The 27,613-nt window shown below is 36.2% G+C and overlaps 1 protein-coding gene across 2 annotated transcripts in view; it reads right to left on the reverse strand.

Moving 5' to 3' along the window:
* The window catches only part of Rasa1 (RAS p21 protein activator 1), a 95,068-nt gene that overhangs the window by 12,883 nt on the left and 54,572 nt on the right, over positions 1–27,613 (reverse strand). For both annotated transcript variants that reach the window (XM_087180994.1, XM_004841653.4), the window contains exons 7-17: positions 25,690–25,742; positions 23,294–23,444; positions 20,289–20,367; positions 16,952–17,072; positions 16,074–16,230; positions 5,498–5,585; positions 4,722–4,799; positions 2,892–3,049; positions 2,301–2,377; positions 1,005–1,177; positions 585–744 (exon numbers count right to left, since the gene is read on the reverse strand). In XM_087180994.1, the coding sequence (XP_087037120.1) occupies positions 585–744; positions 1,005–1,177; positions 2,301–2,377; positions 2,892–3,049; positions 4,722–4,799; positions 5,498–5,585; positions 16,074–16,230; positions 16,952–17,072; positions 20,289–20,367; positions 23,294–23,444; positions 25,690–25,742 (1,295 nt within the window). The remainder of the gene's footprint in view (positions 1–584; positions 745–1,004; positions 1,178–2,300; positions 2,378–2,891; positions 3,050–4,721; positions 4,800–5,497; positions 5,586–16,073; positions 16,231–16,951; positions 17,073–20,288; positions 20,368–23,293; positions 23,445–25,689; positions 25,743–27,613) is intronic.

Below are 27,613 nucleotides of genomic sequence, written 5' to 3' on the forward strand. Positions count from 1 at the left end.
TATCAGAAAAAAAGTCTGTGTAAAATATGTACCACCAATTATCTATTTCTTGACAAACCTTTATTTTTAATAACTTTCATGATTAGGAGGAAATAGTTCTAGACTTTACAGTTGATTATGGGAACTACAGTATTTAGGAACAAGGATTTGGTGAATCAAAGTGTTGGGGAAAATGGATTATTCTGACATAGAAAGCTGTTAAAAGCACTGTGTCCAATGGCCTAGCTATAAAATCCAACTAACACTAAACTTCTTTGCAATCAATTAGTAAATAAAAAATAAAGGAAAGAGTATGGTTAAGTAAACCAAACTAGTCTCAAGAGCGAAATACTCTGGACCACTGATCTGAACAGCAACGATTTTCTATGGCTTCTAATATAATCTTCCATGACAGAAACCTGTATTAGAAATACTCGCCCCCATATTACCCAACATAAGATTAGAACTGACATCCCAACTTTAGTGAAGGAAAACAGAATAACTTACTTTGTAACATGATAGTTTTTTAATATACACGAAGACAGATGTATGAGATATAAAATCGAATAGCCCAAGCTTAAAAATATCACACATCCATACTCTACCTTCCATGCTTATTTCTCTGTCATTTAGTGTACACAGCAACAATGACTCAAGCTTTTCATGAAGAAAAATCCTCAGGAGGATGCTAGCCAGTAGTGTTCGGTCTTGTCCACATACGTGTGACAAAGCATAGACAACATGGAGCTCCTTCTGTAGGATAAGCTAGAAACGACACGAAGAGAGGCACGATGCATCTCCAGAGAGGCAAGTGGGAAACAGTGTTCATGTTTAATAAGAAATATGTCCACTGAATACATGTATTAAAAAAGAGTGAGTTTGTCACCTACACATGTCTGGTCTCTGAGACCAAATACGAAGTTTCTTAACCTCAGGCTACTGTGTGCCATGGAGGAATGAAATTACTGCGTTTAACTCAATGTTTCTGTAAATAATGCCATTAAAAATAGATGAAGAATAATCACCTCTTTAAACTCACTGTACTCCTCCTCTGGCATGATTTTTTCCATGGAATATCGTGCTCGCACGCGCAGGGACCCTGGCTCAATGCCTTTGAGTGGTACATGGGAGCTGAGGAGGAACCACTCATCTGTGGCGTGACCTTTCTGTAACCGGCTCAACTGGCAGCGCATAAATACTTTGAAAGGAAAACACATGATTACATAAAAAAGGTACCACTGTCATTAGCCATGCAAGTAAATTTTCCTGAAGTCCAGTCCTCTCTAATGTTACAGCTTTTCAATGAAGCACTTCAGCAACATAACAAACTCCGTATCTGCTAGACTCTATGATAGCTGAAGACCTCGGGTACAGAGCTGAGTAACACGTGACATGTCTAGCCAAGAAGGTGGAAATCGGTTATGGTACAGTGTGATAAGTAACAGTCACTAATGCTTTGAGAATACAGAGAAGTAACACATAATTAGGCCTAGAAAGGTCAAAAACCCACTGCAAGCAGGTAAACCTTAAGGTGACCTGCAAGCTTAAGTAAAAAGGTAAGAGAGCATGCAAGCAGTCCAGATAAGAGAGTATAGCTTTCTGTCATTACTCTGATTTTATCATAAAAGTAATGGGGGGCTGGGGATTTAGCTCAGTGGTTTCGCCGCCTGCTGCGCAAGCGCAAGGACCAGAGTTCAATCCCTGGTACCAAAAAAAAAAAAAGTAGTTAGTGGGAAACAGTACAAAAGTGTTTAAGTAGTAACAACAGACTAAACATTTCACAGAGACAAATTCAGGGTTTGATCTATCTGTTAATAGACATGATTTCCTCCCCTAGGCCTGAATTTTAAAGAAGGTATCACCTAGTACACCCTGATGTGCACGGCTAACTGCCACCAGCATCTGTTAGCAGCAGGCTGGGAAGAAGTCCACTAAGGAGAGACAGCAAGGCCCGGAGCGTCCGACTGTGCTGGCGCATAAATACCATGCGCGACTACAGCACTTCTGTGTAGGAGAGTAGGAAGAAGCTAAAACGCAGGAAGGAGGGAAGGGGAGAAAGACCCACAGAAAACTGGCCAGTCACCATTTTCATGTTCTTATTATTTGGGAAAGGGAGTGAGAGAGATTTCTATTTTAGTCTTAAGGGCTTCAGTTAAGAAAGTTCAGTTCTATTCCTAGATTAAAAAAGTATAGTAAGAAATTGTCTGAAATTACATTTGCATTCCTGTTTTGCTTTGTAATTTCCATATTAAGACATTTCATTATGAATTGTAAAAATTTATAAAATATGCTTTACTTTAGAAAGTTTCTTATCAACTTACAAATATCAGGATCTTTGCTTTTCTTTGTTTTATTACTAAGAGTGATTTCAAATCTATTGATGTCAGGAGGAAGATCACTAAAGAAGCAAGGAAAAAAATAATTAACAAAATGTTCTGATGTATGACAACTTGATTCCTTCAATTCTAATGTCAAATAAGCCCCTTATTTCAAAACTTGAGCATGCTAAATTTAAAACTGGATTCAAAACATATTTTATCACTCAGCATGCAACAATACCGACAAGCAAATTATACACTTTTCCTACCAGTGTTAACCTCCTAAGCTACCAATAATTCAGGTTAGTCCTGGAAACAACTAAAAAGCATTTTGTATGGGTTTCACTTGTAAGTAATGCTAATCTGTATAAATAATTAGGCAAAAAGCCAAAGGCACAGCACTTTACTAGTGAAGGTGAACAAATACAACACAGAAACAAAATTGTCTACTGTTGAAACACCTAAATTTGGTACCTTGTTCTGACAGTATAAATACAGAGATGAAGACAGGAGGAGGAAAGAGAGGCAGAGAGAGGAGAGAGAGGAGGGGGGAAGAAACGCAGTATGGTTTCAAAAAGATCATTAAACACTTACTCAAAGACAAATTCCTCTGACCACACTGGGTTTTGTCCTTCCCTTGCATGAGTTTTTGCTACCTGGACGCTATTCAGGTAGATATTACAATATGGATTGGTAAAATGTTTTACTGGGAGTTTGTGGGCTTCTTCAATATGTAAAACAAGGCTGCTGACCTAAAGAAAACATAAAAATTACTACCCAGGGCCAAAATATTATGTGTTAGGTTTCAGAGCAACAAATGCAAAATACAAAACCAAAAACAATGACTTATTTTTCCGTTTTCAGAAGATATGAGCCATCTTTTCCTTTCCTGTGACACACCACAAAATATTCATGTACAGTGGGCCCTCAAATTAAAACCGGCCTGGTATACGAACAATTTGGGTTAAGATTCATCTGCCTCCTGTCATCTATAGCGTGTGCCCAGTAAACATCCAGATCTCAGCTGTACTGGCATAGTTACAACCAGCCCTTGGGAAGTGATCAAGTTCCTAAGTCAAGTGTCCACTGTACTTAAAATTCAAGCTTTTAAAATTTTCCCACTTTAAAAAATATACAAAAATGATGAGATTTTATTTTGTGACTGTGCAGTAATAATGAAATAAACTGAGAAGAGGATTCTTTAATAATCTAAACAACTGTGACTACCCAAACCTAAATCCCAAATGTTATATAATGCCTAGGAAGGAGATCGTTATCGTTATATAAAATATATTACACGGCTAGACACTGATTCTACCTTCTGATTTTACAGAAAAAGATACAAAATTCAAGCTTAGTACACTGGTAGTTGTTGTAAGGACTAGAAACAATGTTATGTACAGAACACAGAGCATCTGACACACAAAAAGGGCTTAAGAGAGATTATCTACAATTATATCTACAAAAACTCTCATGGCTCATACTTCACACAAGACACAACTTGCTGTTTTTGCAAAAGACTGAATCTGATTTTCCGTAGTTCATAAAATGTTCTAAAGGCATGTAGTGATTATGGGTAAAATTAAATATCTTTGGGAAAAGGACCAAGACTTTGCACTACAGAGACTAGTCGGCTAAATATTAACCATTTATCCATTTCAGTAGAACAAGTATGTTAAGTTCAGTGAGTATAGTGCAAATTCCCATAAATAGGAGTCACGTTATTGTATTAAATTTTCCTCCAAATCCCAGGAGTGTCATAATGTGCCTTTCTTCCAACTGTCCAGGGCAGTGATGGCGAACCTTTTAGAGCTTTCAATGACACAAACAGCCCGCCATGGCACACGTGCTATAGGTTTGCCACCACTGATCTAGGGTTAGCAGGGAAAAAGAAAAACCCACGAAGTGGAGTCTAAAAAGCTGCTCTTACATACACAGAAATGAGAAAGCCTAGCTTAATTTTCCATAAACAAAAATATAAGCCAGGTTAAGGTTTCAAATTAGATTGGATATTAAGAGTTACCTAAGAGTTACCCAGTGAATTTCAGAAATAATTAGTACAGAATGAAAATCTCCAAAATCTATAGTTCTACTTTTTTGATACAAGGCAAAATAATTTGAAGGAAAAACATGTCCAACTGAGTATTTCCTATTGCTGATTTGGTATTGTTATTTTAAGTGGAAGAATAAGTAATCCTTCATTTTTATTCAAAAGTCAGCATTAACACTAAGAAGCAGAAAGAGGTATACAAAAAAACATCCTCTTTGAGCAATACTTTTCCTGCTACTGAAACCAGGACTTTAAAATGTCTGAAAATAACCTCTCTTCGCTTAAGAAATGTCCAAAATCATTCACACAGTAATAAAAAGAGCATAATGACAGCAAAAATTGTGCTAATTACAACAAATTCAATTAAGTTTTACCTGGCGAAGGCGTTTATTGGACGTCCCTGGACTACTTTTCCGTAAACTGCAAAATGCCTGCAGACCTTTCATCCAATCCTATAAAAAACAACAGCATTTCAAAGAAATAATCTGATTTCTGACCATCAATTTATTTCCTTCAAATTCAATAGTTTTGTCCTTCTCTAGACTGCCATTTTTAGTCTCAGAGTATACTGAACTTTAAAATGTCCCAATAAAGTAAAACAATAACCCAAAACTTAAGAGTTTTATAAAAAATTACTTGATTTTATGGAGAATCCCTAATTAATGCTAAGTATATTAATGTGTGGCCATTAATTAAGTAAAACAATATAATTTTCATTAAATAGATTGTTTTTCTCAAACACACACTACCGGCGGGGGGGGGGGGGGGGTGTTAAGCTCCAACACCTAAGACTGCTCTGGCAGAATCTAACTTGATACAAACAGCCAGGGGCAAAGCTGACTGACTGCCCATGTGAAGCCTGAGGGGACCAGCACTCTGCTCTCTTCTTAAGACCATGATACAGGCAGAAACACAGAAGAGGATCTGATATTTATTTCTAAACCTAGATTTTAAAAAATCATTTCAGCCTAATATTTAAATTTTGACTATATTTTTTCAATGTTTAAACATAACACTGCTCCAGAAAAAAAGAGAGAACAATTTAGGTTTACTGAAATCTTTTTATCACTTTATCTTAAATGCAACAGTTTCCTACTCTGGTAAGAAAACATGGGCTAACAGATTTACAGTAAAGAAATAATGCTCTTACCTCTGCTTGTTCTGGAGTTTCTCCTGCAAAGTAAAAGATGTAATGTTCTTCACTAAAGTGCTGAACTACAATCTGAAAACAGTTTGGCCTTTAAAATACAAACAAAAAAATGTATTAAGACTTTTACAATGACTACTAAAATATTTACCCAAACTAAAAAAATATATAATTATATAATTTATATAAAATTATCACTTCAAGAAATAACACATTGTACCAGATCATTACTTAAAAGAAAATCAGTCTTTTGAAGTAAAGTGCTATGTCATTTTGAAAGACATTAGAAATAGTAAACGTGTAAAGAAAGCAAAATTGCTAGAAATGCACATAGTTAATCTAAAAACTTTATGTTTCTGGAAAAAAAGACTAGAAATATTCCTAGACCAAAAATGTCCTTACTGATTACCTCTCACAGACCATGGCTGATTTTTTTTATAACAGTCTGTATTTTAGGTTTTCTTTAATAAACTGACCTTTTCCCCTCGTATATTAAGGTGAAAACATCATCTCATATATTGCTTGTTCTGATGTTTAGATAACCTAACTTGTGGATAACAGTTATTAGATCATGTCTTTAGTATGCGCTACTATAAATCGTTTGGCACATAAGTACAATTTCTAAATTATACTGCAGAAGTACATTCCTAATTTATATCTGTTTTGGATATGTGCTATCTTTCTAATTAAACTGGAAAATGTTTATAACACGTTTAATGAGGGTCTGCATGTTTTTAGAGCTCGATATGTTATTTCTATTTGCCGCTTTGGACAAAGATTTTCTTCTTATGTGTTAATATGAGGAGGCCAGAGCAAAACAAAGAGAAAGGGTATGTGCTGCCCAAGTGAGCACAAAAAGAGCACAAGTTTCACGCTTGTGGAAGATGAAAACCATCTTTTCACCATCTTTTCATGTTTTGAGGATGTTATAAGAGTAGCGGAGAGTGTAACTGGAGACTTCTCATTCTGAAAATGACCTGTGTCTTCTATCTGGATAAAGTATAACAAAACAAAACAAAGGAACCAATGCCAGTTGTGGAAGGCTCTGGAGAACAAAGCTATTAACACTCCAGGAGCGAGATCGTCCTGAGCCCAGCCTGACATTAGCCACGCTTTTCCTCTCAAGCTATGTGCCAGTTCCTAAGCGGTGTAGGAAAACAGCAGCTGCTTTTTAAAAAGCTTAAATGCTAAGCAGAAAAGCCCGCAGTTTCTGTGTGCTGGGAGAGGGAAATGGAATTCAGGGCGCCCCAGGAAAAGGCTCTCGGCTGCGGCCCCTGAGCACTGTGTCTTCGCAGTAAGGGCAAGTCAAGCTCCGAGCACCTCTACCCAACCCCACTGACCCTGAGGGTTCGGCACGGGTACACCCATTCCACCTGCAACCCCTTCTGGTGGCAGTGACATTAGTTTCCATTACTCTTCATACACAGTATTTACCATTCTGTCAAATGTAAGAAGACATTTCAAGAATCAAGATCTAATGACAAAGTCAGGAAAAATAAAAGTTTTAAGTAAATAGGCAACTATGATTCTGCCAGAAAACTATGTCTATTAAAGAAAGACTCAAGTTAGAAATAACTGGGAAAATGTAAATAAACATTAAAACCTCGATAAACAGATTTAACTGTAGGAGCACAGATTAGTGAGCTGTAGGATCGGGAGAAAATATGTAGCCTAAAGCAGAGAGAGGAAGAAAAGATGAAAAACTTCATTATTAGACACGAAGGACATGGTGAAAAGACACGTTTGGCAGGAATACCGAAATGAGAGCATGCAGCAGAGCTCTTCAGGGACCCTAAAAGACTCAGCTGGCAGGAGATGCTCAGGCTCAGGGTGAAGAAGCTCTTCAATATCACGATAAGTAATTTAAAAATTTCTGGTAGGCATATTTTGGTTTTGCTGCTTAAAGAAAAAATAAAAAGCATCCAGAAAGGATGCATTTCTCTTAAGAGAAAAGGAAAAGGAAAAAAAAAAAGCAACAATTTGTGTGACAATGAAAATGCTGGAAGTCAGAAAACTATCTTTAAAAAGTAAATAATGGCCAACCTAAAACTTAATATCCAGAAAAATGTCCTTCATAGGTGTAGATAAAACAATAAATACTGCCAAGATCGAGCCTAGGAAAAGGTACAAGTGTAAGAATTCCCACATAAATATTCACTAGAATAACTAATGCAGCAATGCCTTTCAATGTGTGCTTCTGAAATAGTTAATCGTCAAATCTAGTATCAGCAGTCTGAAGTTTAAAAGGAAACTTCTAAGTAACCCTGAGCGTAATCTGGGAAAATCGACAGCTGTGCGTGCTGTCCACCCCACTTCAGGAGAGGGCCGAGCACACGCGGGCCGCCTGCCGCAGCAGGGCCTGGCTAACGTGGACAGCAGAGTCCACTGCGAGGCTCGCTCAGTGTGCTCAGCCTACCATGCATTCGATAGCACAGTGAAGAACAGGTAACAGCACTGGTCTACAATTCTACCTTTCGTGCTCTCATATTTGTATTTCATAATGAAGCAAATTGATATTAACCTATTTTTCCTTTGTCCTATTATATGGTAGAGATGCCTTATCATTTCCTTGAAATATACTTTGCTGGTGCTGTTTTTCCTGGTATTCAGTTTTTTCAATGCTTCTCTTGTTACTTCACAGTAAGACAAACAGAGGTATACACAAAAATAACTTGATACTAAACTGACATGCTTTGGGGAGAAAGCTTTTTTTCCAATGAGGCCTAGGCAAAGTTCCCATGGAAGTAGGTTTTTCACATCTGGTTAGATGTAGCTTAATTAAATATAATTCATAAATATTAAGCCTGGTATAGTAACATAATATAGAATGGCAATAATGACATGTTAACTTCCTTGAATTAAGAACCCCTAGCAGATCCGTGATGTGCTCTCCCGGCTGTGTGTGGGCGGGCCCAGGGTGGCACTACACCTGCCTCTCGGTGCCTTTCCTCCACAGCACTGCTCCGCTGCTCTGCTCTTCTGCCGCTGTGAACTAAGCAGCTCTGCTCTCCCACCACCTTTCCAAGATGAGGCTCCTACCTTGGAGCCTACCAGCCATGCACTGGGTCTCCTGAAACTGCAAGCTGAGTTAAACCTTTTCTTTAGTTGTGGCTATCAGCTATTGTATCACAGCAATGGCAGAAAAATTGGTACCAAGAGTGAGGTCTTTGTTTGACTTCACCTGACCATGTAGTTTAGAAATCTTTAGAAGTAGTTTATAAAGAGTTTGGAAAAGTTTGCAGAAGGGGGCTAGACAAGCCTGAGAATGCTGTGAGCTTGACAGGTGATTCTGGACAGAGTACAGAAGACTGGGATGCTGACAGGAATGCAGACAGTGAAGGCCAGGTTTGCAAGGTTTCAGTTGGGAACAAGGAGTCCATCCGCATATGAACTACAAGCCATATGTGTTACCCTATGGCAGAAAACATCTACATTTTGCTCCTGTCCTAAGACTTGGAGACTTGGATTAAGGGTGGTAGACGAATGAATCTGGAAGAGGAAATTTCAAGAGAGCCAATATTCAGGTATGGTTACCCCTGGCTGTTTTGAGCTTGATTTATGATGAGAATCGGGCAAAATGGAGAGCAGAAAAAATTGAAAGGTTTAAATTCTAGACTGGAAGGAACCATGTGTAAAGTTGGGACCAAAGGAGGCGTGGCTACTAGAGCTTACTGGCACCATTAGAAACAAAGCAAGCATTCTGCACAGAAACAAAGAGGGTGACTTACGGGTCTCTTGGGATTCAGCAAAACCCTACCCCAAACAGATTCACGGTCACAAAGATGTAAGCAAACCTTTCCTCTGGGAAAAGTCTCTTGGGTTCCTGCTCATGAAGGGCCTGCTAGGGAACTGGTTCCCCAGGATTCATTTTACTGGATTCGGCCATCCAGGCACTCAGAGGCTGCTGCAGCCATGGTCCAAGGGACTCTTTAACCACCTGAGCTAGCAGCCAACTGTAGCACTGTCCACGTGATGCTGGTTTACTGCATGCAGAATATAAGCGCTGTGGGGTCAGGAAGACTTCCACCCGGACTTCAAAGGGTCTAGAAGGTCAGGCAAGAAGCCCCTGAGAGGGCAATGTGTGCAGCTGTGGAATGAAGCCAAAGGTGTAGTGGCGACCCCAGAAGTTGAAAATACTCCGGAAGTAGAATGTCTGCAGAGCAAAGGTCCAGGCCCTGAGTGGAGACAGCCAGAGAGAGGACACACAGGCTACAACCAGGAAGGCCATGGGCTGGAGCACCCCAGTCCTTCAGAACTCAGACCTTATGGTCATGTGCCCTGGATGCCAGATATGGAACGACAGAGGAATGTCTGATCTGCTGGCCTTGCTTTGGCCTGATTTTTAATCCTCCTTACTCCTCCCTTTTATAATGGGAATGCTATGCTATGCCATTATATCTTGGGATCACATAACCCGTTTTTGATTTTGACAGAAGTTTCACAGTTGGCCTTGAGTCTCAGAAAAAGAGATTTGGACTTCTAAAAAATGCTGTCTACAGAGATTTGGGAGAAGGGATTACATTTCTGGTTGTACATGGGACAGTTGTATTACGTTAGGTGGAATTATGAACTTGCTACTGTCTTTATTTGGGTATTAAATATGGTTTAAGGAGAAGTGTTTGGATGTAAAGTCAACAAACGGTTACTTCTGATGCATCGACTTCAATGGATTAAGAAATGCCTAGCCGATTAGTAAAGCAGCTCCTGGACGTACATGGGTGGACCATGCAGGCATTACTTTTCTATGCCTGATTCCTGACCTCTTCCTCCCAGGCACTGTTCCTGGCTCTACTTTCCAGCCACTAAGAACTCAGCAGCTTCGCTTCACCATGTTTCTGCCTTGGAGTTGGCCAGTCATGCACTGAATTTTCTAAACTGAGATAAATTAAACTTTCATCCTTTAAATTGTGGGTGTGTCAGGTATTCTGTCTCAGCAAGAGGAAAGTTAATACAATAAACTAAGATGTTTTGAGATATTTTCAAATTCTTTAGTCACCCTCAGTAAGAAACTGCATGGGAATCAAGCAATGGTTTTATACCAAATGGCAAATATATATTTATTGCTTTTCCTTACACCTGACAAACACCATTATTGATACTAACCAGTATAAAAAATAATTTATTCTCTTTAAATGTACTTTAAAGATCTGATCCACTTTAACTCTAGCAGAAAAGAAAAAAAATATTCTTTACTTTTTCTAGTAATATGGAGTTTTCTTCTGATAGTAGACTGATTTTCAATCTAAACATAACTGTGTCAAAATACTAAAACATTTCCTCAGACTTGCAGATGTTTATCAGTGTTAATATTCCCCTAAGAAATATATGACTCAAAGTACAGATATCATCACTGAATCACTTTTAACCTCACTTTTTTAAGACTAAATTTCTGCTTTGAATCAACTGTCAAAATACATTATCTTTCTGTGCTGCATTTATAATTTCTTGAGGAAGTTTACTCTTCAATTAATCTACAAAGTAAGAATCATATACAATAAAGAGGGGTTTTCCTGCAAATCAAACTTTTAACACAACTCTTCTTTTGGACAGCTAGCATACTTCAGTAACAAACAGCAGGTATTCTATTTCTTCACATGAAACAAAAACACACACAGCTAAACCAGCTTGGATTTTTCTAGAGCTTCCATCTTAACATTCTTTTAAGATGGAATTCAACTCGACACACAAACATATAAACAATACTATCTCCAAATTGCTTATTTTCCAGAAGGAATTCTTGATGGAAATTTTTACACATTCCTATCCTGAACCCTCACCACCAGTCATAAGATCAAATGACATTTCCACAGATCTTTGTTGGAAAGTACTTCATTTGGAGTACTTTATCCTTAATAGTTTTGGAACTTCTCTGAATGCCAGCAATTTTCTTCCAAGTATTGAAGTAATCATTACATACAGTATATGTATGTATATCATATAGTATACCGTGTATCATTCTGCAAGGATAGACTTTGGATATTTAAAAACCTATCATTTGATTCACAAATGCATTTACTGATAACTCTACCTTAGTATTATCTACTACTATTTCAAAGTGGTGTCTCTTCTCTTACTTTTATTCTTGGCCATAAATAGAATTGGCAGTTCCATGCAGACTGGTAAAACAAGTAATTCTCCAACTCTGTGTGAAGCATTTCTGCTTCAGCTTTAACTATTAATTGCATGATCTCAAAACAAGCTTTCCAAGTTAAACATGAACTGTAGGAACATATCTATGGGACAAGAGGAAGGGGTGGGAGAGAAGAAACTGTTTCTCATTTAGAGTTTACAATTCAATTCTTTTCATAAATTATAGATATTTAGTGGTATGATGCTAGAATAACATACTCAGCACCAGTGACTTAATCGGTGACTTTTATGCAAAGAAAATATTTAGGATGAAGAAGATAATATTTACTGGGCTTAGCAATCTAAATTTAATATATTTTTTTATTTAGTAGCCTAATATATGGCTTGAATTTTTAAAATTTAAGAGTACTATTTTTATCTTGCAAATACAATGACTTTACAGTATTAATCACCAAACTGCCCTTTATGCTGGTTTCATAAATATTTGTACAGTAAAACCAATTATAAAAAAACAGTGAAAAAAAATCTAAGTTCAAGAATTTTATATTTTATAATATTTTATAAATATTTTATATTTATTTTATATTTTATTATACAGTAATTTTAACTTGTGTTAATAGGTAATAGTATAAAAAATTAAAGCTTATGAATCAGCACAAAAAGTAACATCACTGATGACTGACAAAAAAAGTCTAGATTAATACTGAGTTAATAGGTAATTTAAAAAGTACTGAAGTACAGCTACCGTAAAGAGCTTACTACTGTCTGCAAAGTTAAGTGAAGATCTCTTTGCCTCAGTAAAATAACTAATTAGAATAGCTTATACAGGAAGCCATTACTGTCAAGTGTTACAGCAGTGTCTGAAATGTAAGAAGTGTGGTTTAGGGTTTTTATCGTAACACCTGACAATTAGCTGTATGTCAGACCTCTAATGATGACCCCATAGCACCCTGGCTGAGAAGCTCTGCTTAACTGTCCACATCAATTCATAGCCATGGTCTTGGATTCTGCCCAAGGACTACGTATTTCATAGTACACTGGTCCTCCACATCCATGAGTCTCACACTCACAGATCCAAGAAAATGCACACCGAAAATTATTTTTAATGCATCTGTACTGAGCAGACACATAGCACTGATGTTGTATTAGGAACTGTAAGTAATCTAGTGATGATTAAAGCACACAGGTTTGCAAATACTATACTTTCCTTTCTCTTCCCCAGTGCTGTGGAAAGTCAGGCCTGGGTCACAGCCCCGGCCACAGGACTCCATTTCACTGTAGGGCCTGTGCATCTGTGGATCTGGATACTGGGCTAGGGGGCTCCTGGACAGAGTGCTTTGAGTACTGAGGGACTGGGTCAACTTACCCAATAAAGTACCCCCAAATCTCACCATCTTTGCGTTGTGTGAAATGCCTTTGGTGCCAGTACATTATATTTGCTAGTGAACAGTGGTGGAGGCTCCCCGATATCCACTTCACCCACACACATACACTGAGTAGAGCAACCTCATTATTTGTTATGCTCTGAATGGCCTCACTCCGTCAGGCCAAACCATGCCTCTGCTGCCTAAAATGGTGACCAGAAGCCTCAATATCACATGCTCGGGGTTTTCATCAGTGATGGGAATGAAAGCTTACACTCCAGCTCTAGCGCTGTTTGCCGCCTTGCTAAGATCATAGAAACTTATCTGGTTTTTTGTTTTTTTATTTTTGGTACCGGGGATCAAACCAAGATCGGGTCCTTGCGCTTGTGCGGCAGGCGGCGGAAACACTAAATCCCCGGCCCCCTTAGAAACTCATCTGAAGAAGAATCCAATAAGAAGGGAGGAAGGAAGGAAGGAAAGTAGAGCAAAACTAAAGAGAAAATAAGCCAGAGGCTTGATCCAACCATATGTGAAGCCAAGGTTCCTATGTTTTTTCTTTTTCTGACACAAAAATTGTACATATTTACAGCATACAATGTGATATACCAAAATATCTATGTTCACTGTGCAATGTTAAAATCAGAGCAACCGTATCTGCCTCAAATATGTATCATTTCTTCTGTGGTTAAAAAAATACATTCAAAATCCCTTCTTCTAGCTTTCTAAAAATATCCAATACCTTATCATTATCTGTTGCACTAGAACAGAACTTATTACACCAACCTAACTTCACTCAGCACCTGTTGAGGAGCCTTTCTTATCTATCCCTCCCTACTGCTCTCCCTCTGACAGTCACCATGTTACTCTCAACTTCTATGAAGCAATGTTTTTAGATACACGAGTAAAATATGCTATCCTTCTTTCTATGCCTAGCATCTTTCACTTAACATAATGCTCTCTAGATGTCACAAATACCAAGATGTAATTCTTATTGACGGTTGAATATTATTCCATTGTGTATACAACAGTTAATATAGGAACTTTGGTTTTTATTCCCAGATTATTGTGAATAGAGCTACAATAAGCATGGTATGTAGATGTCTCTTCAACATACTGACTTCATCTCCCATGGCTATATACACAGTAGTAGGATTGTTCGATCATATGGTAGTTCTATTTTTATCTTTTTCAGGAATTTCTACAATACTTGTACTAATTTACATTAATCCTGTTGTAAGGGCTCCTTTCTCCTTCTCAGTCTTCCTTTGTAGTTAAGTGATTTATTATTGTTTTAATTCACTGCTTACTCTTTCCATGTATCTGCTGTAAGATTTTACTTTGAGATTACCATGAAGGTTACAAAAGATATCTTTTGTTCTTAAGCTAACTTTGTAAAGTTGGGAAAACAGATATATAGTAAAAAATAAACTCTCCATTTGCATTTCATTCCTCCCACTTTTTAAATTTTTGTCATACTTTACAATTTTCATATTGCTTATCTCTGAACAAATTACTGCAGTTACTTTTGTTTTTTCAGTCTTCACACTAAAGATATAAATGATTTGTGCATCATGTTTACAATATTAGAGCATTCTAAATTTCTCAAAGTTTTATAACTTCTGGTGGTTTCTTCTTACTCAACATCTCTTTCTTTCCAACCTGAAAAACTACCTTTTGTATTTCATGTAGGGCAAGTCTGGTGGTGATAAATTCTCTTAGCTTCTGTTCATCTGGAAATTCTTTAAACTCTCCCTCATTTCTGAAGGAGCTAGTTGCTGCATACTATGTTCTTTGTTTTCGTTTTTCTTCAGCAGTATGAATATCTTTTTCCTCTTAGTCTATAAGGTTTTCTGGTGACAAATCAACTGTCCAATGAACTGATCCACCATTATGTGTTGTTTCTTTTGTGCTGCTGCTCTCAGAATCTTAACTTTTGAGCTCTTGAGCATAATACGTCTTGGGGTAAACTGAGTTGAGCTGAATCTGCCTGATGAACTTGGGTACTCCTGTACCTGATATTTGTATCTTCCTCTAGGCCTGAGAACCTTTCTGTTGTTCTCTCTTTGAATATACTTTCTACCCCTGTAGCACTCTCAAGTCCTAGAACCTGAATAACTTATTTTATTGCTGTCCCATAGTTTCTGCAAGATTTTTTCATTCCTCTTCCTTTTTGTACTTTTTAAAAACAGCCTGTCTTAGAGCTCACTGCTTCTTTCTTTTGTTTGATTCACTCAATTAACTGATGGCTTCTATTGTATTTTTCATTTCATTCATTATACTTTCACTTTCAGGATATTTGATCTTTAAAAATTATTTCAATCTACCTATTAAATTTCTTTGACAAAAGTCTAGGGTATATAATTCAGTGATAGAATAGAAGGACCTGGGTGCAAGAAAATAGATCTCTGATAAATCAGTAAAGTTTCTTCTGTGTTTTTGTAAAATTCACTGAGTTTCCTTAAAACAGCTATTTTGAATTCTGTGCCAAAGAGTTCACACTTAACGGTTGCTATGTGATTAATTTCCGGTACCATGTTTTCTACTTTAGATCAGACTGTGGTTTCCAGAAACTGCCTGATGCTGCTGACATGATATCTGCACACTAAAAGAGTACATATTTATTCCTGTCTTCATAATCTGGGTTTGTTCACGCCTTTCTTTCCAGAAATTTCAGGCAGACTGTTTAAGTCCTCTGACCCTGTGGTCACTGCCATAGTTTCAGCACTAGATGGTGCCCCAAGCCCAAGTTGATTACAAAAGCATAACTGGTGTGCCGTCATGCTCCATCCTACCTCACCCATGTTGTTACAGGGAAAGAAAATCTTACACGATTTGAATTAAGTCATTCAAAGGATTACTAGTGGAGGCAAAGAGAACACATGCTATATACAGACCAAGATGAAACCCTGCTATAAGAAATATCATTCCAAAGATCTCTACCTAATGCAGTGGAGTGGAATTTCATACATAGGTTAGCCTAAAGCAAGGAAAATAAAAATTATCCTACTGATATTTTTAGATGTTTTTATGCCAAAAAACTTGGTTTGTTATGCTCAAATAATTTGAACACACCCTCTATTTTATTAAAACAATTCCAAAAGAAAAACAGAAAGCCAACTTCTTACCTTCCAAAGAGACTATCGTGAACAACATAGACAGAACATACACTGAGATCTATTAATCCTTTTGGTTTTGTAGCCCGTTTTTCACTTTCAAAATAAATAAGTTGGGCATCACTGCCCTCTAAGATAAAATATAAATTCTTCCAACGTTTTCCTTTGCCTGTTAAAATATAATTTTCCTTTAGCCAAACAATGAACTGTGAAATCATATATATTAGAATGGAAAAAAATTGTTGCTAAAAATAAAAATTAGACATATCTCAACTTTTATTGTAAAACTTATCTTTATACAAGCAGGAAATGCCAATAACGTCTGCAGAAAAAGTCCCGTTTGTAATATTGCTTGTTTTAATGAATCACAGAATAAATAAGATAATCTTCTGCAGAAACTCTATTATGATTAAATTTTCAAAATTCTTGTTTTAGTGTAGTTCTTTTCCAGTTTTAAAGGAAAAAATTCCTCCACAAACACTCTTAAGGCCTTCCCCCATTCCCCCAACATAGCTTAATGTTAGACTGAGGTAAATATGCCAAAAGCATCAATACTATCAGGTATCAATACCATCAGGCCAGGTGCCACAGAGTTTCTTTTAAAAAAAGCATAAGGAGAGGAGGCAAAGAATCAAATGCCTTTTCTTTTCCTGAGGGTGCTTGGAAATGTATAAAATTATTTTCTAAAGCCCTGGATTGAAATGTGGACTTAAACTCTAAATTTCAAAGGAGGCTTAGACAGAAACTGTAAACAAGTGTAAATTACCAGTAATTCATGTCAAAACAACTTACTATATATCACAGTAAATTTTATTCTTGAAATTTACAATGCTTCTATCAAATTGGTAACAGTAAAAGAATTAAGTCCTTAATCTTAAAATTTCACTTACCCTTTTTCAGAAGATAACCTTTCTTAACAATATTTTTATAAAAAGCATCCTTTGTTTTACGACGAATTGTATTATAGATTTCCTTGCCATCCACTGTCTCATTGAGTACTTGTTCTTGATCCTAAATTTTTTTAAATATAAAATTTCATGAATGTTTGATGAAAATGAAGCAAAAATATACCAAATTACCAATTAAAAATCAGAAAGTGTTTTTAATGCAAAAATCAAGATGTATGTGACAGATAAATTAAGAGAGCATTTGCTCCCCAAAGAAATTCTCAGAAAGGTTTCCTTAGCACAAGGAGATCAGAAACAAGCTTAGAGACTAATCATATGTTACTGTATGGTCTTGTATGCCTTTGTAAGGATTTTGAACTCAACTGTAAAGAAAATATAAAACATGCAACTCAAATTTTAAATGGATCCCTTTGACTACTGTGTGCTGTTAAGAAGACAAAGACAGACACAGTGAGATGCAGTCAGCTTTTGGTGGTGGTTATATTCTTGATATATTCTAAAGGCAGAGGTAGCAGGAATTACGGAGAGATCAGGGAGAGGAGCGAATAGAGAAAGGAGATGTGAGAGGGACAGAAAAGATTACGAAAAAGTGAGAAAGTCAAAGATGACTAATGCCTTAACATCTCTGGCCAAAGTTTCTCAATTTGTAAAATAGGCATAATGATAGTGTCAACCTCATCAAACTGTTGAAAAACTAAATGAATTCTTGTGTACAAAAAACTGTGCCTAAAATAGAGTACTCAAAATGTTTGGTATATTTATTGGAGTGTGTTGTCTCAAAAGGCTCCTTCTTTTCCTCTAGTTCCTGTCTCAAGAAGTGTTCGTTCTAGGACTCTGGTTTTTCTGTTCCAGCATCTTAACCCGATCTGGGTATGCAGGGCCATATTAGGGTGGGTGAGCTAGTTTTGCCAGTTTATTATTCTGTTCAGTAGTAAAATGCTGTCAGTAGCCTTGTGTTCTCTAACAGAATCTTGCTAAAAGGACAGGTTAGTGTTTGGATTCCCCAAACTTCTGCTGCAATTTACTTTCACTCCAGGACCAATAAAATAGACCACAAATAACATGTAATAGCTCTTATGTTGCAATCAAATTGCTTCCTAATAAGCACTAGTTATTTCTGAGGCACTTTCTAGGCAGTTTCCAAAGGACAGTGTGAGGTTTGTTCAGTTATCAAACAATAACCAAGGAGTGAAGCAGTGTGAACATGTGAAGTTGTTTTTTTTTTAGATAGGGGGTCACTATGCTGTCTAGCTCAGTCTTGAACAGATGAGCTCAAGTGATGCTCCTGACTTGTAGCTGGGACTACAAGTCTGAGCCACCACACCTGGCAATATATCAAGTAATTCTTAAAGCAACTTAGTAACTTAATGTATTAAAAGTTTGTTAGATGTCATGTGCTACTGACTTTACTAACTATAAAAACCTATATTTAAAAATTATAAGAATAAATTGAGGATGAAAACAATTATTTAATTTGTGGACAAATAAAACATGGATTTACAAAACAATCAAAACTGTCACTAATTCAGTCAGTCAATGTGGATCAGAATTAAGGATAGAACAGTGGAACTGCTGGCAGGACCTCCTGTCAGGAGCAGGAACTCCTGGCGAGTAAAGGACCTTCCGACCCCTAATAAAATACTGCTCCTTTCTAGAAAGCACATCTAGAAAGCAGTCTGTTGTTTTTTAACCAAGTTGTTTACATGTGTAGTGATTTGAACAGTGAACAGCGACAGTCTCCCAGAACCGCTGACAAAGCGGCACCTCTGTGTTCACCATAGGTCTTAGGAAGTCACCAAGAAGGGAAAAGCCTGATGCAGTGCCACATACCAGTAATCTCAGCTACTAGGGATGAAAAGGCAGGAGGATCACAAATGTGAGGCCAGCACGGGCAACTCAGTGAGAACCTACCTCAAAATAAAATGTTAACAGGACTGGAGAAGTAGCTCTGTGGTAGAGAGTTTGCCTGGTAGGCACTGACTTCAATCCCAGTACCCCAGAAGGAGGAGGTGAAACCTCAAGACTGATTTGCAGTTAGCTGTGTTTAAGGAGAGACTGACACGGACAGAGGAAGAGGCACACAGAAACGTGAAACAGCTAGTAACAACATAGGCAGGCGAGGCCTTCATGCTGGAGAGCAGACAGGCAATGGTTCAGCTGATATTTACTGAACTTACTGAACTTACAGTGTCAGTAAGTACTGTTGGCGGCATGATGAAAAACAACTCAATGGGGGAAAAAAATATTCCACAATCATGGACCTTACAGAAAACGGAGGAGATGAATGTGACAAGATTGTGATTATGGTTGTTGAATTTATGTTTAGCTTCAGAATAATGACTTCTCACTCAGGAACTGCAATAATGAATCACAGATACAACAATCTGAAACCAAATAGCTTGTTCGCAGGAGGAAACATTGAAAAACTCCAGACATTACAAATCACTGGACAACATCCACTTGGTACCCACAATCTTGCTCCTTTTCTATGTGCCAGGAAAGTAAACACTTCCATTTCCACATAGAAAAATTTTAATTGCTCCCCTGAAGAACCTTTTTCTAACCTGATACACCCTTACCCCATCACACTGCAGGAAGTGCAATGAGTTAGAAACAGACTAATCACCCTATGCATTAACCAACCAATAGTAAAAGGGCTCTCTTGTGCAAGGCCAGTCTTTCCTGTCATTTTGGATTTTCTTCACTCCTGCCTTCTCTAGGACCTGTACATCAGGTCCTGCCACTACCCATACGCCATCCACCACTGCTAGGCTCTCTTTACTACTGCTTTTACTCGGGGTATGCAGACCTGCTCAGATTCCCCTGCCATAAAACCAAAGGCAAAGAAGGAAAACAATTCAGACCCCTCTTGGTCCTAGCCCTTTTCAATCATTCTTCTTCTTCTTCTTCTTCTTCTTCTTCTTCTTCTTCTTCTTCTTCTTCTTCTTCTTTTAAACTTATAAGCTCCTCGAGATAAGCCTGGCTGTTTCTTATCCATACTATCTCCACTTCTGAATCCAAAACGTCCACTCCATGACCTACTTAGTGCTTCTTGGCTTTTGTCCCCACCACTGCTTCTAGTCTCAAAAAGTCACCAACAATTTTCTAATTATCAAAGAATCAACATGGACAAAAATACTCAGAAATTGTCTTACAATTGCTAATTTCAACCAAAGTTAATTTAACACCTGAAAAATCTGAATAATCTACAGTTTCGAATTTTATCCAAAATTCAGTTTTAATCACATGAATGTCTCTATAAACATAATGAACTTTAAAACAGAACTCTAGTTATTGCAAAAAGAGAAACAACACTGACCTGCATTGGTACAGGTTCCTTAAGGTAATACCCTTCAACAATCTGTTCTTTTCGATAGTGATCTATGATGTCCCCAATACTGTTAAAATAAAAATAACTAACAATGACATAATTTATCTCACAAAAATGTACATCTTTTAAAAATACAAGTAAACCCTTTTACCAAGGATTATGCATTTGCAGGTTCTTTTTCAAAGCATATAATCTGAATATGTTAACAGAATAAATAATCTTAACAGTAACATATTTTGGAAAAACAGTAACATCCCCAAGTACACAATTCTGATTTGTCATATACATAAAGTAAGCAGTCCAGTCAACGGTACCATACTAGGTCACCATACAGGAGGAAATTATGAAAATTCCATGTTTTCACTGTTGTTGCATTTTTTTGATTTTTGGTTTTTTTTTTTTTTTTGGTTTAAGACAAGCACGCAGTTCAGGCTGCCTTGAACTCAGCAGGTACCCAGGCAGGCCTTGAACTTGCAGTGATCCTCCTGCCTCAGCTTCCCAAGTGCTGGGATTACAGGTGTACACCACCATGCCCAGCACTTTTTTTGTTCCTGTTTGTACAAGAGTAGAGTACCTCAGAAAATGAAGAAATAAGTAGCAGGTGAAAGGAGAAACCAAAAAAAAAAAAATGAAAAGAAAAACAAGGAGCTAATTTTACCTACGTGATTATTACTGTAGTAGGAAAGGCTTACTGATGATTCTGATAGAAAGTACTATCAATTATTCTAAATACAGAGAAATGCTACAAATAAAGCAAAATTGAAAATAAAAATGACATGGTACTTTACAACCGATTTTAGCACGCCATAATGAGTTTAATACACAGAATGGTATTCCTTGATTATCAGCATGTCACTTTACTGACCTGAGTACTGTCTTTAAGTTCTGTAATTTTAAACCTTCCTATAGCATCCTGGAAGAACGGCATTTTCAAATACCTAGGAACCATTTCTCCAAATGGATCTGGTTTAACCTAGCTCTTGGTTTCTTTTTTCACTAGTTCTTCCTACTGATACAGTAACTGGAGTATGTATATGTGTATGTATCACAGGTCCACATACATTCACCTATATACTACAAAACTAATTTAAATCTAGTATGTTAAGAAGCAAAACAGAACATTTGAAAAAAATATCAAAAATGAGTTTGAATATGAACTAAGTATCAGAGGCTACAGTATTAAAAACAAGGCAGGGAGTGTCATGAAAATATGTCTAGTAAAAAGGCATTATATAAAGGACATGTAAGGTTACAAATTTTTGAAGGAAAAATGCAGTAACACATAAATCCAAAAGTATTTGAAAAATAAAAATCAGGAAATATAATTTGAAAGTAGCTAGATACCAGCAAAAAAGATGACTGTGTTTTAAAGTTAAAAGTATCAAATCGATGAAAATCAATAAGCATCAAAGGTTTCTGGCTCAGGAGCTAAAAAGTGCAGTCAATCTTGTGCGGCACCTCAGTGCTACGATATAATTACTTTCCACGAGCTGAAAGAATACAGCTCATGGAAACTGTTGTGAACTGGTTCAGAAGGTCCAGGAGCAAATTAAAAGTGTGTAGCAACTGACATAACATCTACAATTCCTTAGACTCTAAGTTCCAGCTATGAAATTATACCTACATCTCAGAAAACTAAAACATGTCAAGTATAAACTTGTTTGTAAAATGTGAGTTTCTGATGACACAATGTCCTGCAATTCTAGCTAAATTCTTAGTAAAAACTTAGTACAACTGTGCTTCTCTTCCCAAACGCTGGAGTCCTTCTCATTACCTGAACTGTTCTTTTTGCTGGCTCCCAAGCCTATCTGTACAACCCCTCAGTTTACTGTCAGCACACCATCTCTTCTAACAGACCTGAACATTAGTAATGCAGAAGTGTTACCTTTTTCCTTAATGTATATACACAGGATCTCTACAGTTTATTTCACAAAGTAGACAAGTCAAATGTTTGCAAAATCAAGTTGACTGCTAAAGGCCTCCCCTACTTTTCTAAAAGTGTGAATACAGGAACATCAAAGCTCAGTCTCAATAATACCTACTTGAAACATGTTAACTGCTGCCTCTCCTAATCAAAAGTCTAATATACAGTAAAGGGGAAGTAGGTATGGCTGTGTTAATTTGTTGAATAATCTTATTTTACATGTTCTAAACATAAATGATAATCATTAAAGTGTATCATCCTAGGAATATTTCTGACATCAGTGATGAAATCCAGCATGTATTTTCAAGACAACTCTAAAAACTGCCATTTCCCAGGCAGCAGGATCACATTTTGGCCTTCTTTTAAAAAAAAAAAATCATTAAAATTAAAACTACAAACAATAAGACATACAAACCTTACAGGTTAGCGTTCAGGAAGAGAAGAGGGAAGTGTAGTGATTAGGTATAGGAAAACTTTTTCATCTAGAAATGAAGGATTACTTTTCTGCTTTTACAGAGAAAATACTGACATTCTTTCAAATGGTTTCCTCTATTAATTTAGTTTCCTAATCAAGCAACTAAAATTCATTCTTGGTTTTGGGAGAAGCAAAGAGCTTATTCTGCAGGTAAGGAGTTGTAACCAGTCATGGCTATGAGCAAAAGCAACCTGAGAAAACCCCACTTACATGCTAACATTTGTATAAATCTCAGGTAACACTTGAGGAACCTTTTTTCCCTATTAACATGACTCACTGATAAGAGAATGTAATGTATTTTCCTTTTCTTAGGTTATATATTTTGCTCCTCTTGAACATATAGATTTATCAAATTTGTCATTAACAAATTTGTCACAAATAGCTTGTATAAAATTTTTTTAAAATCATAATTATTTTGGAAGAAAACAACTTATTAATTTGCATTCATGTGATACTGTCTCAAGAATTCTTAAACATGTTTAGTACTAAATTACATTTTAAAACTCAGGAGCTTCTATATAATTTTTGACCTACTATAGTATCAAGATTTTGATTATCTTTGTGAGTAAAAGTGAACAGAAATTGTTAATTTACCTGTTGTAATATCGACCTCCCATCATAAACTGATTGTTTGGTGTTGGACATATTTTAAATCGCTGAATATTTTCATTGGTCCGAAAATAAAGTGAATAATCACCAGGAGTATTATCTGAGGGCCTCACAAGAAAACTGCAGACCTGGCCAACTGTAAAAGATTAAGTTGTTAGTTTTATTCCCAAATTACTAAATTAAAACAAAGATGTTAAGTGATATAAAGTGCATTCAAAGTCATAACATAAATTTTCACTGGGAACCTTTTTAAAGGCTTTCCTTTCTCTTGTTTTTCTTGTGATTCACACCAGCCATGTTGCTTATCTATGCTATGGGGGTTATATCTTCACCATCTTTATTTCACAAAAATACACAACAGAGGGGCCGGGGGTTTAGCTCAGTGGTTCCTCTGCCTGTCTCGCAAGCGCAAGGTCCCGAGTTCGATCTCTGGTACCAAAAAAATGAAAATTTAGAAAAAAAATACACAACAGAAGTTTTGCAGCAGTAACTTCTGGTCTATAACATCTTTATAAGTCATAACTCACAAAGAGTAACCTAACCACAGAGAGGAAACAGAAGCTGAAACTGCTATACTGTTTGTAAATTCACTCAAAAAGAAGAGTCTAAAAAAATTTAATAAACTTTGCCTAGGAATAGTCCATATTTTATCACTGTTTCCAATTAGTAACTAAAAACTAATGACTGTGATAAATGAGAACAGTACTGAAAGTTTACAAAGATAGATTCAAAACAACTGAAAGATTTCACAATAATATTAAACCAATATACAAGTACTATATTTTATTCAACAGGTATTACCTTGAAATAAAGACATGCATAATCTTGGAAAAAAAGACACATAATAGAAAATTAACATATATTAAGTATTTTCATATTACTTTTAGATAAGACTTTCTGACATCTTTAACTAGCAATACCTTAATACTGAAATGCTTTGGCTTTTTTGTGTCTAAGTCCTAATTAGATACAAAAGATTAGGAGCTGATTTGGTGGGGGGTGGGAGGGTGAACACTGAATACCGGATGTAATTTCTTGTAACTTATTAACAGTTCCGATCATACGGCCACAGAACTTGCTGTCAAGTTACTTCATGATCAGTACAGAAAATAAAAAATTTTAAATTGAATCTTGAGGACTTACATACATTAGCAAACTGACTATGCAACTTAATATAGGCTAAAATGAAAGGGTCAAATCTTGGTGATAAGAATACAGGATACTCTATATTTCTTTTAGAATTGGACAGAAATTACATGCAAAACTGTATATGCAAGTGCTATATGTACTTTTCAGGCAAGAAAATCCCACCTAATTCTCAAAAGAGCACATGAATACAAACTAACGTTAAGAAATTAAAACTTAGCTCCTTTTCATGTTTACACACCTAAAACAATAATGGGTGAATCAAGTACTTGGCAGTACCAGTTCCAAATATAAACTTGTATTATAAATTCACTAAAATGAATATTTTTGCTCCCACCTTGAAAGATGATAGTATTATCACTATGGTTTACCATCTGGCCAGTATTACTACCATACAGCAATAGCATGTTTATAACTTACTAATGTAGGTTAATAAATTAAACACTTCAAAAACTGACTCAAATCTTTCAAAAAAGCAAAGTATTAATCTAAAATGCAAATTCATATGGCTTAAAACAATAATTCAGATCACATCTTTAGTAATCATTAAAATTTTCATTGTAAGAATCTAGTTTACCAAATCCATAAACTAACCAACAATTTTTCCACAATACAAGTCAGTTTTTGCTCTTCATTTCCCCACAAACCGAAGTGTTGGGAAATATTAAATTAATACATTTTAAACAAGGCTCAAGTATATAATTCCACAAGTGTGTAAGATAAATACAAGAACATCTGTTTTCTGTAGTTTAATGGCAAAACGATGACAACAGCCAATACCCTACTGGGACCTCATCAATTATGGTATAAATTAGAAAGCTTATGGCGATTAGAAGAATGATGAAAATTTATACCTGCACATATAGAAGGATCTCTCAATATATATCTTAACATGAAAAAAGTATGTTGTATGTTCCTATGAGCATGTGCACATGTAAGGGAAAGGAAGAGTGATACACACAGACATCGAAAACTAGAAAAAATCTGTCATCAGGTATTACTTCTGGGGAAGGGGACAGAGAATGGGGTAGAAGAAAAACATACTTTCTGGAATTTTGCGCCACATGTATGTTTTTACTAAAAACACCAGCTTCTCAGGACTAGGCAAGAAATTATAATATCCATAAACATTAACTGGAGGTAAGGCAAAAGTGGAACATGATAAATAGGTGACTTATTTTTTTATTCTTTTTAAGTAAAGACTTTTTAAGAAGAGAAGTGAATAAAGAAAGTACCTGTCATTAGTAAAGTATAAGCTTCTTGTTTGGAAATCTTCCCATGGAACCATCTTAAAAAGAGAACAAATTATACATATAAATTAAAAGTCCTTTATGCTGCTGTCACAGGATCAAAACTAAACAACCAACCTAACATATTCAAGTGATATATGAAATAAATAAAATGTAACTGATCAAAGTATTTTATTCCTGTTACACTGATGTTACAATCTGTGAACATACTATGCTTATTTTTAACAAAATACAGAAAAACTAGGGACTATCAAATGAAAACTACTATTTGCATATTTGTTATCAATATAAAAATAACACCAATTTTAAACCTGGTGATATCTAAATGCTATATGCTTCATTGTTCCCTCTTCTTTCTTTTGGGAGTTGAGCACAGGCAGAGCCCACTCTAGAACTGCACCACTAAAACACAGTATTTTTCTCATATTACTTTCAAGGTGAATTTCTATAACATGTGATAAGCTCTCTCTTCTAATAAAATCAAATTGTTGATGCATTCTTTAGGTATTTTATATTCTGTGTTCTAAAATTAAGCCTTTACAAATTATTATAAATAGCATTATATTCAAGACATACAGCATTATAAAAACTCAAGTATTTAAACTTTACTTTCATATAAAATGACATTAGTTTAAAAAATTAATTACTACTTATTAAAGTACTTAAAATCTCCTGTTTACCCAAAGGCATGAATTCCTATCTTGCTAATTAACACGTTTTAAAGCCAAGCTGACAATTCCAGATTACTTCTCTACCACTTTGCTACATCTTCTTAAGGTCTACAATTATTTGTAATAATCAATTAGGGCACAAATTGGAAAGTATATAAGATTAAACTATGTAAGTCCTGTAAAACCTAATGTTACAAGTTTAGAAGTTGTTCACACTGCTGTCCAGGCTATTCCTGGTGAAAGTATGAAAATACAACTAAATTTTTATCTTTTCACCTGAATTCTCTTTTTAACATTACTCCAACCATTAACTCACTACTCAGAATTCCTAGTGCTTCCAGTATAAATGATGAGTAAGGAAAAATAAACATATAACAATGGAAGCAGTGTAGGCTGCCCTAACAGGCAGTGAGATTCCCTATTACATACAAACACAGGCTAAATGATCATCTACTACAAGTTCTAGAGAAGAATTTCTATAGTCTGAGGAAGAGTTGACAAGATGATCTCCAAGCCCAACCCGATTTTTTTTCAAATATGCCAAAATGGCAAAAATACCACCCTCTCTAAAGTGCTTTAGAGGTTAACAAGATTCTTGCTAGCCTGCAGCTAAAATAGCAGTATTATTTTTTGAAGTTATTCATAACTATGTAAAGTTTATATAATCCAAAGATATGGCTTGCATCAATGTTAAGAAGATGAGGTGTAGAAAGAAAAAAGAAAAGATAACTCCTTGACCGTAAGCATTCCCCACTCTATTTAGGCAAAGGAGACTAATCACATATAGGTATAAAACCAGTGAGGACAGAAAATGCTGAAAGCAGAGTGACAGGTGTGTGGAAGAGTATTTTGGAAATAAAAGAGAAGAGCACCAATGCTTTAGGGTGTGCAGGGGAAAAAATGAAGGAAGAATATTTACTGAATGATGCATCACATACATGATTTATCATTCAGTACGTTAATGTTAAGTGAATAAACGAAGGGGAACCATGGCCTAGGAAGCATCTTAAAGAAAAAAGGGGGGGGGGACCAGTATTACTTATCTAAAGACCTACAAACTGCAGAGTATAAAACTGGAAATGAGAAAGAACGGGTAGGAAAGGACACAAGAGTCAAATCATACATGGTCTTTTTTAGGCTTACCCACGTAAAGATGATGGAGATTCAAAGACTGTAGGTGAGAAAGTGATACCATGTGAGCTGTTTGAGACAGCATTCTGGTTACAGGAAGAGAGAAT

Source organism: Heterocephalus glaber, unplaced genomic scaffold (genome assembly GCF_053883595.1).
Source record: "Heterocephalus glaber isolate CG9 unplaced genomic scaffold, H.glaber_assembly_v1.0 deba00001465, whole genome shotgun sequence".
Lineage (NCBI taxonomy): Eukaryota > Metazoa > Chordata > Mammalia > Rodentia > Bathyergidae > Heterocephalus > Heterocephalus glaber.